Source organism: Amphibalanus amphitrite, unplaced genomic scaffold (assembly GCF_019059575.1).
Source record: "Amphibalanus amphitrite isolate SeventyFive unplaced genomic scaffold, NRLGWU_Aamphi_draft 000083F_arrow, whole genome shotgun sequence".
Taxonomy (NCBI): domain Eukaryota; kingdom Metazoa; phylum Arthropoda; class Thecostraca; order Balanomorpha; family Balanidae; genus Amphibalanus; species Amphibalanus amphitrite.
Window position 1 is genome coordinate 209,851 of NW_024881579.1, and position 17,888 is coordinate 227,738.

Genomic DNA, 17,888 nt, shown 5'->3' on the forward strand with positions numbered 1-17,888 from the left:
TGAACGATTGCCTTTAAACTTTCAGCGATTGATTAGAGCAACACTATCTATAAAATGTATATCTCGGAATTTTGATATCGGTGACCTAAGGTCAGGTCAATTTAGCGGCCTCCCCATTATAAGTCAATGGGAGAAAATTGAAAAGCGCCTGTTTTGCACGAACGCTATTCTAGACACTCTCAAACATCGAGATGTAGGTAAAATAGACACACTGAACCAGAAAATGGCAACTGTGACCCCTCGTTATGTCCCCGAGGTCATCTCAGGTCACGAACAGAATCTAACAGTTTTTCGATGATTACTTCTGATAGAGGCGTGCTAGAGCGCTGAAAACGCCTTAGATGTGTTTGGCTCGACGTTGCGGATCGACTGATGTGCAACATGACCTTTTTCGGTCAGGTCATGACCTTGACCTGAGGTCAAATTTTCAAGTTGACCTTTCAAGGTCAAATTATAGTTCATTCGACGCGTCTCGACGAGAGGAACACGATGCTGGCAAAAGTAATGTCATAGCTCTTTTGAGTCAAAAGTTATTGCCGAAAAAACGTTTTTTCGTAAAAACGGCTATTTTTGGAGTTTTTGCCCTCTGGAGGCTAAACCGTTGACCTAAGGTCAAATCTGAGAACATTACTCAGAAAGGTCTGTAAAAGGGCTATCGAATGCGCTTTTTTGCGGCGCTGTAGCTCTATCGGTTCCCGAGATAGCCGTTGGCAGTTTCCAAAATGTTGAAATAGTCAACATTTTGCCTTTGGTGACCTCTGGTGACCTGACCTTTGACCTGACCTAAAAAATGACCGAAGTGTTTTCGTCCTTATTTTTGACGTTCTTTCGATTGCCGCTTACCGCGTGTCGCTACTTGGCCCAGGAGCCGAGTTAGAAGGGGGGGGGGGTGTTCAAACACCCCCCCGCGGCCCGGCGCGGAATTTCAGAGCACCGGCCCGGCGCGGGTTAACAGCAGGTCACTTGGTGCTTCTTTGTTTGGTGTACTTATCCATGGGTCAGGTCAAATGAGGTCAACTGAGGTCAAATGACGTTTTTGCCAATAACTTGGCACATAATGACGCTAGAGCTTAAAAAATGGTATCATTGTGTTCCTGGTGATCAGCCGAATCGAATGATATGCAATATGATGCAATTTGGTTAACTTTAACTTAATTTATTAATTTAAGTTTACTTAAAATTTAAGAAAAACTTTAAGTACACTTAGGCAAGCCAAAACGTATATCATTCGACGCGCCTTGACGTGCTGAGTTCACTGGTGCTTTTATTTTTGCTCTATCTCAATTAGATCAAAAGTTATAAGCGAAAAACTTTTGACCTGTTTTTAGCGACATTTTTACATTTATACCCCCCAAAACCCCCCTAAATATTGACCTAGAGCAGCCAAATTTGCACAGGGGCGAGAACTCCAGGGGGCCCACCTACCTACCAAATTTGGTGTTTCTAGGTGCCATAGGAGCCAATCGCGAGGGGGGGTCGCATCGACCCCCCCCCCTGCCAGGCCGTGTTATGAAAAATGCCCTGCCAGGGCGAGGGTTAAGGTCCTAGGTCATCGGGTGACCTTCCAGGTCAGGTCAATGACCCGAAAACCGGGAAAATCGGGACCTGTTAGAAAGTCGTAAAGTGTGGCTGCTATGTGGTTTTCTGGGGTGCTGATCACGAATACCGTGTTAGTTTTGATCAGAGATGATGTCTTTAACCCGCGCACCGACGGGGGTCTGCGCCAACTTAGTACCGACGGGGGGGGGGGGGCGGATGACCGCCCCCCCCTGAGATCTCGAGAACGAAGCAAGATAGCGACAAGCGGTAAACGGCATCGGATACGCACGGTCAAGATCTACAATTTTTACTAAGGTCATTTTCAGGTCAGGTCAAAGATGACGTCACAGGGGTCGAAAAATTAAAAATGGCGGCGCTAAATATGGAGAGAGTTTTTCTCGAATAACTTTCGAATTAGTCAAGATAGGAACAAACTAAGGGCATCATCGTGATCCTCTCGTCAATCCGCATCGAATGATATATATGTTGACCTCGAAAGGTCAAGGTCAAAGGTTGACCTCAGGTCACGTGACCTCGAGGTCATCATGTATATCATTCGATGCGTCTTGACGAGCTGAACACAATGAGACCATCCACGCGTCTGTATCTTGTTCCTGTACGGAGTTATTGGCCAAAAACCTTTGGTGACCTTTGATGACGTCACATGACCTCACAGCTGCCCAACAGCAAAACAGACCTCAAGGTAGTGAAGGTTGATCGTATATGAAGTCATGTATGGTATATGGGGCCATTCCGACCCGTTTTAGTGGTAAAAACAGGGAGTTGATTTTTCCCCCATTGACTTATAATGGGGAGGTCGCGAAATTGACCTGACCTTAGGTCACCGATATCAAAATTCCGAGATATACAAATTGTAGCTACTAATGACCTAATAACATCCTGCGACTTTCAAAGGCCTCCGACATCTACTGTAGCTCTGGCACGGTGACAAAGTTGCAAAAAAGTGACTTGAGGTTGGGTCATTCAAAGTGACCTGGTGACCTGACCTTGAAAGGTAGGAGGTTCAAACTTGCACACCATGTGTAAAATTGATAAGGGAATAGTCATACCAAATTTCGCGGCGCTACGCGCCGCGGTTTTCCCGCTATTTGCGAAAAACCTCAGGGGGGGGCGGATATCCGCCCCCCCCCCCCGTCGGTGCGCGGGTTAAGCATTTAGACCAGGTCGGGTCAGGTCAGGTCAGGTCAACCGGTAGGGGTTGTGACGGGTATTCGTAATACGTGTCAACCGCCTCTGACAGCTTCGTAACATGTTACGAAAGCACCAAAACTACTTCGTAAATGTCCAAATGGTTGCTAAATTCGAATTCAGCTCCAAAACTAGCCTAGAAACATGTAAAACTCGAAAAAAAGAACCGAGGTCACCCGAGGTCACCAAAGGTCAATGACCTGACCTGACCTTCAGGTGGTGACCTTGAAACCCACCCTTATGTATGGGAGCAACATAAAATCACATGTCTGAACGTTTGAAACCACGAAAAGCTTGCAAACGCGCGGCTAATGCGAACCGACATACGCCGAATCGCGATTCCGGCCAAACATGGTCTCGGAAAAGAGGTCACAGGTCAAAGGTCATTTGGGTCAGGGTCATGAAATTTACAGGGTAGATGTAAAATTGATCAATGCGAGGGTACTGAAAGTTTCGTCGCGATCGGCCGCTTTTTACGCGAGATATTCGCGAAAAAGCTTAGGGGGTTGCATCAACCCCCCCCCTTGTGCCGGCGAGGGTTAAGGTCTCAGGTCAACCGGTGGCCTCTGAGGTCAAGTCAAGTGCACCATAGGGGTTCGGTTTAGGTAATTAACTTCGCCAGAAAGGTCGCAGTTTCGCGATTTTGGCACCAACATGTTCTTCATGCTCAGGCGCAGCAAATGATATACCTACTTTTTATTTGGTTGGGGCCAACTTAGGGTGTTTAGCTCAGGTCAAGGTCAGGTCAGGTCGGAGCCATTTAGGTCACGAAGCTGGTTGAAGGAGGTCATATCGCATAGCATTCAACTGGACATTCCCGGTCGGTGACTCCCGACTCGCTAACTAAATGTGATTGGGGTGACCGTCTGCCGTCAGGTGCTGATACTCAGTAACGGCGCCTACGGCCGGCGACAGGCCAAGGTCTGCGAGGCGGCCGGCATTCCCTACATCCTGCGGGAGTTCCCGGAGGACCGCGCGCTGGACGTGTCTGCCGCTGAGGAGCTGCTCGCCTCCGACTCCTTCACGACCGTCACCGCCGTGCACTGCGAGACCAGCAGCGGCGTGCTGAACCCGGTCCAGAAAATCGGGCAGGCAGTGCGCCGGCTTCAGCCGCACGCAGCGTTCGTAGTCGACTCGATGAGTGCCTTCGGCGCCGTGCCTCTCGACCTGGAGGAGGCGGGAGTGGACTACCTGGTCAGCTCGGCCAACAAGTGTATCGAGGGCGTGCCCGGCTTCGCGTTCGCCATCTGCCGGTTGAAGCACCTGGAGACCACCAAGGGTGAGCGCCGAGGGTGGAAGATAGGAGCGACTGAGGGGAGCAGGGATGGCGGAGACGTAACTGCTCGTAGGTATAGAGAAACGAAAAGACGGCATTTCAGTACGTGCGCCAAAGAGCCAAAAGTGGCAAGAGGTGACCGTCAAACTTTTAGAACTGAGAACATGAGTCAATCGTAAACTTCCTGATGGCTTTTTCAACATAAGGCTAGAGTGGTTTGGTCTCTCTCTCTCTCTCTCTCTCTCTCTCTCTCTCTCTCTCTCTCTCTCTCTCTCTCTCTCTCTCTCTCCCACTCACCCCACCTCCTCCCCCTCACAGGTAACAGCCGCAGTCTGAGTCTGGACCTGTACGAGCAGTGGTTCAACCTGGAGTCAACCGGCCAGTTTCGGTTCACACCGCCCACACACACCATGCTGGCGTTCCACTGCGCGCTGCAGCACCTCCTCTCCGCCGGCGGGGTTGCCGCCCAGGCCGAGCGCTACCGCTCCAACAACGCGACCGTCAAGCGCGGCCTGACCGAGCTCGGCTTCCGTCAGCTGGTGCGCGACGGCGATGACTGCTACATCATCACATCGTTCCTGTGTCCGAGCGACCCGCTGTTCTCGTTCAGTGAGCTGTACCAGCGCCTCTCGGAGCGAGGGCTAGTCATCTATCCGGGAAAGGTTACTGAGGCGGATTGTTTCCGAGTGGGGAACATCGGGGACCTGCATCAAGAGGATATGGTGCGACTGGTGGAAGGCGTGAGGGACGTACTGAAGGAGATGGGCGTCACCACGCCCGTCAGCTACGACTAGTGTCATCAGCCGAGGCAATGACGTCAGCTACAAGTGACGTACGCGGAGAACAATGAAGTTAGCTACGACTTCCTATGTCAGCTGAGGACAATCAGTAGCGGCGGAACACCTTCAATTAAGGGAGGGGGGGGGGGGCACTGCCGACTTTTGGTCCCATTCTTTCCATGAAACGCCTAGGTATATGGCTTATGATAAAATGCCGAATTCAAAGGGCCAAGGGGGCACGGTGCCCCGGTGCCCCCCCCCCTTCCGCCACCTATGAGGACAATACGTCGGTGAAGACGTCAACAGAACACAGTGATTGCATCCGTGGAGCCTAGTTCCGAGCCAAGAACCAATGTCGCAGCCATCGACGAAACGCGTACCTTCAACTGATCAACCTCCAACAGCAGGTTGATAGCAGACATCAGAGCATTGATTTATCGTAGAAAACAGTCTCGGCGTAGGAAGTTTATTGTTACAACGCCAACGCCAGTGCTCAAATACACCCGTCAATTGTGTAGGAGTGCAATGTTGTCTCGATCGAGTCATTGAGAATGGCCTCTCAATACTGAAAACTGAAAACCCATCAGCCGAGGGCCAGCTAATTAAGGGCGAAATTAGTCCGCGGTATAGCTAGAGTATACACAAACCGCAGTTACCCACGACAGAACTAGATCAAACGTTAAATTGAATGAACTAATTTACGGACATACGTAGACAAAATCGTCACAAACACTGAACTACTGGTCGCAATCAGCACCGAAAACACTGCGTGAGCACCGAACATAGTCAACTGGATTGAAAGAACAGGACCTCAAACCTTCCCAAAATATCAGTCACGCCTCAAACAATCGACCTAAGAGCGTATGATCACAAAAGCTGTGCCTAACGTTACATGTCCCCAAGCAATAGCACCGATTAACAATAATCATTGCTTAATTATCCATTATCAGAACGCCGAGCACAATTCAATGGCACAGACCAAACCATGCGACAATAAAACTGAATGACTTAGGAAACACTCGGTCTTATATGTTCACCCCGGCGTCAATTCACTGAATCTAACACAGGTCGTACTTAGCCTCTGACGTCTCTCCTCAGATCTCTGATTCACCCAGATGACTCGCTACAACGCCAATCCTCACGCCGTTTGCCCCCACATCGTCAGGCGCCGTTTGCCCTCTCGCAGCACACGTACCGGGCGTCTTCACACATAGTCTCAGACGCCGGGCGCCCTCACATGTGACCAAATTTACAGGATGCTCTACCACATCACCAAATTTACACATCAGCCTCTCAGATCACTCGTACCAGACGTCTTCACACAGCACACCATGCGTTGGAGGCCCTGCAGCACCACTCCAAACAGCCCCGCATCACTCCAGAAGCTAACTTGTCACTCCAGTCGCCCTCGTGTCACTCCAGGCACCCGACGCCCTGCTTCCCTTACACTCCTCGACCTCTACACACTGCCTGTACTGGAAGCCGTGCTCGACGAGACGGTACCGCGGCCCGCCCACAGGTCTGGCGACCCCAGGGCGCCGCTCACACCAACACATCAAACAACGTCACAACACCGACACCAACGGCCTACACACACCGCATCACACTGGCAGCTAGACATTGCACTAGTTAGTGTACTTGTCACGGGGATTGCCGCAAACTACATCTGAACCCATGTGGTTTTGATTTCCAAAGCCATATACAGTGCACAGTCAAAATACAAGGTTTGGTTATGGACAATGGACATGCATGGTTGTCTTGTCTAAAGGGTTTCAGCCCTAGTTACGTTTTGACATTCGGGTATTACAATTAAGTGTACATACAAGAGGTCTACCAGGTAATTCACCAATGTTTCCATTAAGTCAAGTACCGTAGGGTACGCCTGAGTCATCAGACGGAGCTACCATGACGCTGGTATCACAAAACTGGTATCACAAAAAGACAGTATAGGAAAGGGAAAGGCCCTACGATAAGCACTTGAGAACGGTGCGCATCCCAAACTACAACACCATAAGAGTACTGAGCAAGTCAGGGTGATACTCTATACCGTGATAGTGTCTCACTAGCGCATAGGATAGTGAAAGGATAACGTGATAGAAGAGATGATAGTTGCTAGAAAAGAGGATAGTCCTGACAACAAACTAGGACATCATACCGAACAGGTCATACCGGCGGGGTGGGTTGAAGGTTCAGACACTGCCAATATCAGTCCAGCTACACATTGCAACTAACAATCTCCTACTAAAGTCGCCCAGCCGGGGTCAGACGCCTAGCGGGGGTAGCCGAGCAGCTTCTCGGCCACGCCAAAATAGTAGACCATCTGCGCTATACCGAACAGCGGGGCGATCACGATCATTCGACACGCGCCGCCCTTGAAGAACGCCTTGGGGCCCTCGTTCTTCATAATGTTCCTGCCGGGGAGCGTTCAGGGTCAGGTCACAGGCAGGCCGACGTATGTACATAGAAAAACACAGCAGGCGGGTAGTCAGCTGCTGCATAAACATCTAACGGGACACCCAGAAACACTCGACATAGGGAGATAAAACAGAAATAACTCCGTCCCGCGCGACGACAAAAAGTTCCGGAGGTGTGGTCGTGGCAGCACTGCTGATAAAACAGATAAAATACAAATAAGCAGGACAGTGGATGATGTAAACGAGGCCAGCGGATTAAAAAAAAAAAAAACAGCACACTTAGCAATAAACCAAACATACACGGGTGACGAAGCAATGTTTAGATGAGCTCAACTGTCCGTAACTACGCATAAATCAACCAATAATTTACGAGCAGTCAATGAATCGCATCACGTCTTATCGACTCCCCAAGCTACAGATTCATCCTCAATAAGGTAGACGCCACTCGGGAACAATGCAGCTACACCATATAGCCGCGCTTCCCTCCCCGCGGCCCGTTCAGCCATCCCAGCCACGGCACGTTGGCGGAGCAGCAGCGGTACTCACAGGAACGCATCGGCGATGCCCTTGTAGGCCGCCTCGCCCTCGCCCTTCTTGATAACCTGCAGTCGCGTCTTGACGACGTCGAACGGATTGACGGCCAGGGCGGAGAGCGAACCGGCGGCACAGCCGGCCAGGAACGAGCACCAGAACACCGCCTCGCCTGGGGAAGAGGGGAGAGGGGTCAAACACAGAGACAGGGGCACCAGAACACCACCTCGCCTGGGGAGGGGAAGGGGGAGGAGGTCAGGCAGAAAGGAGCACCAGAACAATGCCTCGCCTGGGGAGGAACGGGTACACCACTGTCAGGGTTAAAAAAGCGCACATCACTGTCAGGGGAACCGACTACAGGCACGTCAGACACACCCACAAGACAGTCTGTCACGACGGATGATACAGCTCAATATCGCATAAACCATCAGTCATTTCAGGGCCAGCAGGCGGTATCCACCCACGACAGTTGAGTCATCACTGCGACCACGTGCATAGCAACAGCAGACCACACTCAACTCAGTGTAAACCATCCACTGACCGCACATTGCTCTGTGACGCGCTCCAGCTCAAATGAAAATAATCAGACGGTCATGTCTCAACGCACACACGTCCGGCACACTCCCAGCTGCCGAGCGATGGATCGCTGACCGAGACTGGCTCCCATCTCCCCTGTTCCACTCACCCGATCCATCGCCCTTTCTCGGCCCGAGCGCATTCAGGTGCGCAAACAGCGGGAAGTAGACGCAGCTGAAGCTCACGTCCCGGAGCATAGTGGCGGCCGTGCCGCGGTACAGGCCCGTGATGCCGCGTGTCCGCAGCAGGTCCATGGTGATTTGACGGGCCGAGACGCGGGGCACCTCGGCACCAGAGCCGGCTGAAAAGGCAACCGAACACTACATAATTAAAAAAACGGAATATTGTTGGAAATATCAAAAACAAGAACATATCTTTCTGTGTAATCAGTAACAGGTAAGAGTATATGAATAAGCGAACGACGAAATATTGTGAACGAGGCGTTTCTATAGTTCCCCTGCGGGCCCTGCAGCAATTCCGGCACACCCGAAAACTAACACCCACAGTGAGTATGACGCACACTGTAAGAATCCACCGTTCGAGGCGACAACACCTGCAGTGACTGACACCGCTCGTGGCAGCGGCGCTGACTGACCTGCCTTGGCCATGGCGGCCACCCGGCCGGCGTCCTGCAGCTGAATCTTCAGCAGCTCCATCGGCGTGGTCACGATGATCTGGCAGAAGCCGGCGCTGCCTCCGGCCGCCATCTCGCGGAACAACGTCAGCTTCCTGACGACGGAGGAGCGGTCAGCACTACAGCACAAGTGGATACTGATGGAAACGACAGGCCCTGCACTAAATGAACTGATGCATTGTTTTGGCATGGTTTTGGCACACATCCCAGTTGAACAGCAACATTATGACGGAGTCCGTATACCAGAAATACACGCAAAACCAAAATTTTACCTCCCAAGAGCTACTTTAACCCTCGCCGGCACAGGGGGGGGGGGGGTTGATGCAACCCCCCCTAAGGTTTTTCGCGAATAACTCGCGTAAAAAGCGGCCGATCGCGACGAAACTTTCAGTACCCTCGCATTGATCAATTTTACACCTACCCTGAAAATTTCATGACCCTGACCCCAATGACCTTTGACCTGTGACCTCTTTTCTGTGACCATGTTTGGCCGAAATCGCGGTTCGGCGCATGTCGGCTCGCATTAGCCGCGCGTTTGCAAGCTTTTCGTGGTTTCAAACGCTCAAACATGTGATTTGATGTTGCTCCCATGCATTAGGGTGGTTGTCAAGGTCACCTGAAGGTTAGGTCAGGTCATTGACCTTTGGTGACCTCGGGTGACCTCGGTTCACTTTTTCGAGTTTTACATGTTTCTAGGCTAGTTTTTGGAGCTGAATTCGAATTTAGCAACCATTTGAACATTTACGAAGTAGTTTTGGTGCCTTCGTAACATGTTACGAAGCTGTCCGAGGCGGTTGACACGTATTACGACTACCCGTCACAACCCCTACCGGTTGACCTGACCTGACCTGACCCGACCTGGTCTAAATGCTTAAAGACATCATCTATGATCAAAACTAACACGATATTCGTGATCAGCACCCCGGAAAACCATGTCGCAACCACACTTTACGACTTTCTAACAGGTCCCGATTTTCCCGGTTTTCGGGTCATTGACCTGACCTGGAAGGTCACCCGATGACCTAGGACCTTAACCCGCGCACCGACGGGGGTCCGCGCCAACTTAGTACCGACGGGGGGGGGGGGGCGGTCATCCGCCCCCCCCCCCTGAGATCTCGAGAACGAAGCAAGATAGCGACAAGCGGTAAACGGCATCGGATACGCACGGACAAGGTCTACAATTTTTACTAAGGTCATTTTCAGGTCAGGTCAAAGATGACGTCACAGGGGTCGAAAAAGTCAAAATGGCGGCGCTAGATATGGAGAGGGTTTTTCTCGAATAACTTTCGAAGTAGTCAAGATAGGAACAAACTAAGGGCATCATCGTGATCCTCTCGTCAATCCGCATCGAATGATATATATGTTGACCTCGAAAGGTCAAGGTCAAAGGTTGACCTCAGGTCACGTGACCTCGAGGTCATCATGTATATCATTCGATGCGTCTTGACGAGCTGAACACAATGAGACCATCCGCGCGGCTGTATCTTGTTCCTGTAAGGAGTTATTGGCAAAAAACCTTTGGTGACCTTTGATGACGTCACATGACCTTACAGCTGCCCAACAGCAAAACAGACCTCAAGGTAGTGAAGGTTGATCGTATGTGAAGTCATGTATGGTATATGGGGCCATTCCGACCCGTTTTAGTGGTAAAAACAGGGAGTTGATTTTTCCCCCATTGACTTATAATGGGGAGGTCGCGAAATTGACCTGACCTTAGGTCACCGACATCAAAATTCCGAGATATACAAATTGTAGCTACTAATGACCTAATAACATCCTGCGAGTTTCAAAGGCCTCCGACATCTACTGTAGCTCTGGCACTGTGACAAAGTTGCAAAAAAGTGACTTGAGGTTGGGTCATTCAAAGTGACCTGGTGACCTGACCTTAAAAGTTAGGAGGTTCAAACTTGCACACCATGTGTAAAATTGATGAGAGAATAGTCATACCAAATTTCGCGGCGCTACGCGCCGCGGTTTTCCCGCTATCCGCGAAAAACCTCAGGGGGGGCGGATATCCGCCCCCCCCCGTCGGTGCGCGGGTTAAAATTGGGTATCATCGGCTTCGTCTCGTGACGGGCAACACGCTCGTTTTTTCCGCGAAGCTCTAGCTCGATCAGGGGCCAAACGCGAGGGGGGGGGTCGTACCAACCCCCCTTGTGCCGTCGAAGGACTCAAAATGGCCTGTGCCGGCGAGGGTTAACTTATAATCGATGTATATCACAACCTCAGATGTCAGCAGCCATTTACCCCAAGCAACCTGAAGCTAACCACGACAAAAAAAAAAAAAAACTCAGCACTTCGGCCGACCCCGGTCTCTCGGTGGCACTGAACCCAGCTCGTCCTGTTACTGCTAGTCACTAACCCCTGCTTATTCTGGTACTGGTAGCGGAAGAAGTCGTTGGCCGCCAGCTTGATGGCCTTTTCGGGGGTAATGAGCACGATGTTGACGGCCGAGCCGCGGTACATGCCAAAGTAGCCCTCGGCGCGGTACGTCTTGCGGAAGCAGTCCAGCCTGTGGCGCCGCAAATGGAAGACGGCAGGTCAGTCAGTGGTGGTCGGACTGAGGCGCGATATTGTTGCCTCGGGCGTCACCTTACATACCTTCTTATTTTATACATTCATTTCACTGCAAATGCGTTGATAACATACTATTACACCTAGCTGATTATGAAACTGCAAAATTCAGCATTCCAAAAGTTTGCAGTGCAGTTGCACTAGCCGCAAGTCGGCGGGATACGGTCGGGTACGCACATCGAGTTGTACATGCGCTCGCCATTGGGCCCGATCTGCTGGTTCTGCAGTCGCGTCTTGACCAGGTCCAGCGGGAACACGCACGTCACGCCGATGATGCCCGCAATGCCGCCGTTCACGATCTTCGGCACGAGTCTGAGAACAGTGGCAAGGCAGGATGTAACGCCAGGCGACTCGGAACACGGCGGCGGAATGTAAACAGCGCGCAACAGGGCGACGCAGCCAGCACCTGGCAGCGAGTTACGGCGTCTTTAGCAAAGCTGTAGAAGCACTGAAAAGTCAAAACTTACTTCATCTAATTCGTCACAAGACTGGCTTCGCATTTGAACCTACAGCATCAGATATCGGCAGATTTCAGTCAAACGAAGTAAAAAAATTCGTTTTCTTTTTAGTTCCAGCTTCGAAAGCTTTATTAGAAGGATGAATAACCTGTTGCTCATTTCTATCAGAAATAGAAAAAATAAACCAATATATATTCGGGCGTGGCCCTTCTTCAGTGGTACAAGATCACAATAAAACAAGAGAGACGTATGTGACACACATGAGGCAAAATACAATATTTTGAATCAAATCACTCACAGATATTTTGCATGCGCTTCCAAGATAGGCGTCGATCTAGATTTAGATAGTAATAAATAGCTAATAAATGGTGGCACAGTACATACATATGGCACATACATACATATATATAGGTACAGTTCAATACGATACAGGTAAGCTCGGTTTGCATAACAACATTTATATGCCTAGATAGGTCATTTTAACGAATCATCGTCCTGTACATCGGGGCATGATATTCCGTCCGCGGAATGTAACAGCCCCGAATATCATGCCCCGATGTACAGGACGATGATTCGTTAAAATGACCTATCTAGGCATATAAATGTTGTTATGCAAACCGAGCTTACCTGTATCGTATTGAACTGTACCTATATATATGTATGTATGTGCCATATGTATGTACTGTGCCACCATTTATTAGCTATTTATTACTATCTAAATCTAGATCGACGCCTATCTTGGAAGCGCATGCAAAATATCTGTGAGTGATTTGATTCAAAATATTGTATTTTGCCTCATGTGTGTCACATACGTCTCTCTTGTTTTATTGTGATCTTGTACCACTGAAGAAGGGCCACGCCCGAATATATATTGGTTTATTTTTTCTATTTCTGATAGAAATGAGCAACAGGTTATTCATCCTTCTAATAATCTTATTAACAATGCTCAGCTCAACGTTCAAATACCTGAAATCATTCGAAAGCTTTATATTGATTATTAAGTTGCACTATAACAACATAATTATTCAGCAAATGAATACACAATTTCTATAACAGTATGTTTTCTGAAGCAACGTGCTTTTCCTCCGTTGAAAACTTACTTGAACTGTTGCGGAGCTTGGCTTGCGTTACCGGCAGTCATTGTGCCGCTACTTTGGATCGAAAACTAGACGAATGTAACTGCCTGCGAAAAATAGTTTAAACGGTGCTTTAGGTATGTTTGAAGTACATAAACCAAACACATTCATCAATTTTCTCTCCTACACATTTCACAAAGCAATCAAATCAACAAGCAGCAGAGCCAATTTATGAAGACAAAACAGCTAATCAATACAATCATTCAGCACTCCAACCGCTATTATTTTAGTTTCTAGTGAATAAAACCTCCCCTGAGTGCCATATACTGGAGCTCCGCAAAAACAGGCAACCGGAATTCATACGCTGCACGTACGTCAAAAGGCATTAGGATTAGAGTTGCAAAGTTTACCTACCGCATTACCGGCATGCCGGTAATTTTTCACTACCGCAGGTTTTTTGTGGTATCTGGCATGTCTTGCCGGTAGCCAGTGGCGTACCCAGGAATTTGCGAAGGACCAGGGCATCGACTGGAGGGGCGCCAACACTGGACAGAGGGGCGCCACCCACCATCATCTAGGAGCGCGACGCTATCGATTGGAGGGGCGCCAATACTGGACAAAGGGGCGCCACCGGCCCACCATATCGTCTAGGAGGGCGCCACTATCACCAGAGGAGCGCCAATACTGGACAGAGGGGCTTCGCCATCAACTAGAAGCGCGCCGCTATCGACTGGAGGAGCGCCAACACTGGACAGAGGGGCGCCAGTCACTGAGGGCGCCGGGGACGATGAGCCAAAGGGACAGGACATGCACGGAATGTCCTGTATGTGCGTACGCCACTGCCGGTAGCATGCCGGTATTTTTGGTTTTGCACAAAAAAAATTATTAGCATATGATTCAAACTTTGGACACTAAGAGGAAAATGTGGCATCTCTTCTAGGGGTAAACTGGAATCAACAATGCAGGTTTTTTAGTATGCCGGTAATTTGGTGGTGTTTTTGCTTTGGGCGTGGTAGCATGCCGGTATCCCCCAAAAAATTTGTGGGGCGGGGCGGTGCCGGTAGCAGCCTTTGGGGGAAACTTTGCAACTCTAATTAGGATTTAGGTGCGAAATTATTTATCAGCGTCTATTTGGCAGTATTGCTTTACTGTTCAATTAGTCAACAGTTTTACATACAGTTCGTAACAGTGTTCGTCACAAACTGGTCACGCACAATTCGCGTTTATGTATACTATTAACGTGCGAAATCCAACCACGCCCGGTCGTGAAGGTTGCTCACGAGTTCACCGCATGTCACGGCGCACCTCGAGCGTCACGGTGCACGCGTGACCCGTCACGGTACCCCGGGCGTGACCCAACACCGCTGGGTCAGCCCGCCGCCGCCGGCTGGTATAAAACCGGCCACCGACCAGTCAGGGCCAGGTCACAGCCTGTTCTGTCAGCCAGCGATCAGCATGAAGGTCCTGTCGGCTCTGGTGGTGCTCTCTGCGCTCTGCGCACTCGCCCTGGCCAGCCCGGGAGGCTACGGCGGCTACGGCGGCGGACACAAGGGAGGCTACGGCGGCTACGGCGGCGGACACAAGGGAGGCTACGGCGGCTACGGCGGAGGACACAAGGGAGGCTACGGCGGCGGCTACGGCGGCGGACACAAGGGAGGCTACGGCGGCGGACACAAGGGAGGCTACGGCGGCTACGGCGGCGGACACAAGGGAGGCTACGGCGGCTACGGCGGCGGCTACGGCGGCGGACACAAGGGAGGCTACGGCGGCTACGGCGGCGGCTACGGCGGCGGACACAAGGGAGGCTACGGCGGCTACGGCGGCGGACACAAGGGAGGCTTCGGTGGCTACGGCGGAGGACACAAGGGCGGCTACGGCGGCTACGGCGGAGGACACAAGGGAGGCTACGGCGGCGGCTACGGTGGCTACGGCGGAGGCTACCACTAGCTGGGCTAATGGGCTCCCTGGCTTGCTGGATACGTCCCACAGACACCACCAACTGGAGAGTTTTGGCAGAGCCAGTGGTGTCATGGGACCCAAGTGTGTGTTTTTGGGAGGGCAGAATGTTCCAAATGTAAATTTATCTGAATGTGACCTGTTTCTGCAGAGAATGTTGGGCCCCAGCCTGAATGGGGGTTTGACCTATGTCAATGGCCATTATATTTGTGTTTCCAGACTTCTTTGTAATAATAGATGAATACATATACATTCAGAATGTTTGTCCCAAATTACGGTGGCTGTCAAGGTCTTGTGAAGGTCAGACTCACTCAGGTCAAGGTAGTTGACTTCTGGTCCTGGTGACCTCACTTGGCATGATCACATAACTTTTATAAGTTTTCATTTGTTTGGACTTTGAACCTAAGTTAGGCATTTATAAAGGCATTTGTGAACTGGTTTTTGATCCCATGGCAGTGGCACATTACACAGACTGTCAGTGGTGATCAACACCTACCTTCCTACAAAACATATCCAATGGGTCACCTTACAGTTGGCTTGACCTGACTTGGCCCAGCCTAAACAAATGCACAAACACACAATTATTGAATAAAACCAATGCTTATCATCAAATACAGACTAAGCAACCAAGGACAACATATACAGTTTTCCTCATGTAGGGTATCTTAGCATATCCAAATTTTCTTGACACTTGGGTCATTGACATGACCTGGATCTGCTGGGACCTAACAGAAATGGTCCAGTCTGCAAAACGTGGCAGCCAGCTCGACGAGGTGTTTGGGGCAGCCGGAATCCTGCCCCAAATGGGGCAGTTGACTTCCGGACAGCCCAATTTCTGCCCCAAATGGGGCATCTACTCGGGGCAGGTTAGATTATGCCCTAAATGAACTATGTATGGCATAAAAAACACACATATAAATACATTGCCCGTGCAAATGCTGAAATCGGTCGCGGTATGATTCTTACTTCTTAGGTCTGGGGCGATTTGATCAAGGCTCGTGAAATTCACACACAAACCTTTCCTTGGTTGCTAATACGAAACACGGCGCGGAAAACATTCATAGCCCTGATGAAGGGAAATTTGAATATGGCAGCAGTTTCAAATGACAATTTCTGCGCTTTAGCGACGATTGTGGCGCAGCCCACTTTTTCTCGCGCGTTTCAACAATACTCCGCTTCTTTATTATTTTCTCCCGGTACCGTGCGCCCCGCCCCAGCCCCGGAATAGCCGAACTCTGCCCCAACTTCTCAAAAGCTGCCCTGATTTCTGCCCCTGCCCCACAGTGTCTGCCCCGACGAGATCTCGTCGAACCCTGCCACGTTTTGCAGACTGGGAAATGGTCAAACCACATAATATTGATCTTGATTTATACTGTTTACAACAAACACAGCTACATGCTGTGTTGCTCTAACCATTGTCCATTAATTTCACTTCACCCAAATGCCTTGAAAAAGATGCTGAGGCTATATGCAGCCAGACTGCATTCAGGCATCAGCATGCCTAAATGCACCAGACAGCTGCCAGGTTGACAATCTGAACTGTGCGAACAGCCCAACCAAACCAATCATGCTGGATTGAAGAGAAGACACAAGGGAAGGGCCTGCACCAAAACATCTATTTAACTATAAATTATGAAATATTGGTTTTTTAATGGAAAACTACAAATGTTGGAATTGCCCCTTGGCCTTCACTGACACACTGAACTATCCAGTATCCACCTTACATAGTTTTCTTCAACAAAAGCACACCAGCATTAGGATGATTGGTGGAAAATGTCTCACTAGCAAGCAGCAAGGTGCATTAGGCTCCAACTGTGAGTTGGACCTATAGCATCAATGCGTCATTCGCTGATCAGTAAATCACACAAAATAATTTCTTGCTGCCAGTGGTATTTGAACTAGCAATCTCCATCACAACAGAGCCAATTGGTATCATGTAAAATCCCTCTTTTGCAGAATCCGGAGTCTCCTCTGCAGACCTCTCCAGGCTGCTTTCAAGACCATAAAAACGTGGAATTCAGTGGGGACTGGGGAGCAATAGCATCAATGATGTTATACAAATTACATTGTCAGAAACCTGATGATTTGATAATCTATTGCTTTCTTAGTTTTTCTCCAATTTATTTGAAACAAACTTACCCGTCAATCACCAGAGCCAGCAGGAAAACCAACGGAAAACTCCAAAATCTCACCGCCCCCAAGTTTCTCTCATTCGACCCTCACGCGTCATATATGTCATATAAACGTTTAATGGCCTAAAACGATGCAAAACATAGACGCCGAAGCTTTCAAACTCTACAAAACAATTCAATGCTCTCAATCCTCACAGACCATTGAACATTGCATGAAATGCAACGAAACATAATAACTTCGAGCAATGCCTTTAAACCCTGCATGTGAGCGTCCCGTGTGTTCCACCGGAAAGTGGTCAAAATAGCAGCTGATTAGTACTCGCTTTGAGATCGGCGAGAAGGCGAGAACGCGAGGAATGTTAGCGGGGGCGGCTCCGGAGATCACCAATCGACACAGGGGCGGAGCTTCCTATACAGTTGGTGGGGCGGCTGCGGCTGCCCCACCCCACCAACTTGGTATTTTGCCCCACCAATAAGCGTTTTGCCCGACTAACTTTAGCTGATTTCTAAGACTTTGTTGCTTTGCAAATTAATCTTTTTCGCATTGAAGAGCTTTGGAATGTCTGTTTGATGCAAAATAATATGTCTGTAATGATAGGAATTGATTCAGTCAGTGGCATTTTATTCAACTTTATAATCGGACATTGTGGGTTTGACGACTTTTTTCCCCACCAACTTCCCTGGAAAAGCTCCGCCTATGAATCGACATGAAAGTTGGAATTAAGTTGACGGTA

At 49.7% G+C, this 17,888-nt stretch overlaps 3 protein-coding genes across 4 annotated transcripts in view; 2 read left to right on the top strand and 1 right to left on the bottom strand.

Moving 5' to 3' along the window:
- LOC122379705 (2-aminoethylphosphonate--pyruvate transaminase-like) overlaps positions 1–5,318 on the top strand; it is a 29,128-nt gene extending 23,810 nt beyond the window's left edge. Inside the window, exons 4-5 of the mRNA XM_043362106.1 lie at positions 3,625–4,027; positions 4,343–5,318. Coding sequence (XP_043218041.1) covers positions 3,625–4,027; positions 4,343–4,818 — 879 coding nt within the window. The 3' untranslated portion in view covers positions 4,819–5,318. The remainder of the gene's footprint in view (positions 1–3,624; positions 4,028–4,342) is intronic.
- LOC122379706 (mitochondrial glutamate carrier 1-like) lies at positions 5,254–17,448 on the bottom strand. Of its 2 annotated transcripts, none has more exons than XM_043362108.1 (8): positions 17,162–17,448; positions 13,091–13,173; positions 11,710–11,844; positions 11,321–11,470; positions 8,920–9,053; positions 8,434–8,625; positions 7,764–7,920; positions 5,254–7,214 (listed from the first exon to the last, which is right to left on the bottom strand). In XM_043362108.1, exons 2-8 carry the CDS (start codon positions 13,129–13,131, stop codon positions 7,073–7,075), a joined length of 951 nt encoding a protein of 316 aa, XP_043218043.1. In that variant the 5' UTR covers positions 13,132–13,173; positions 17,162–17,448; the 3' UTR covers positions 5,254–7,072. The 2 variants fall into 2 exon arrangements, with proteins under 2 accessions (XP_043218043.1, XP_043218042.1); XM_043362107.1 differs by having other exon boundaries at positions 8,434–8,644; positions 17,162–17,240.
- Positions 14,494–15,275, top strand: LOC122379708 (holotricin-3-like). The gene has a single exon (XM_043362109.1). It carries the CDS (start codon positions 14,522–14,524, stop codon positions 15,011–15,013), a length of 492 nt encoding a protein of 163 aa, XP_043218044.1. The 5' UTR covers positions 14,494–14,521; the 3' UTR covers positions 15,014–15,275.
- Positions 17,449–17,888: the final 440 nt, after the last annotated feature.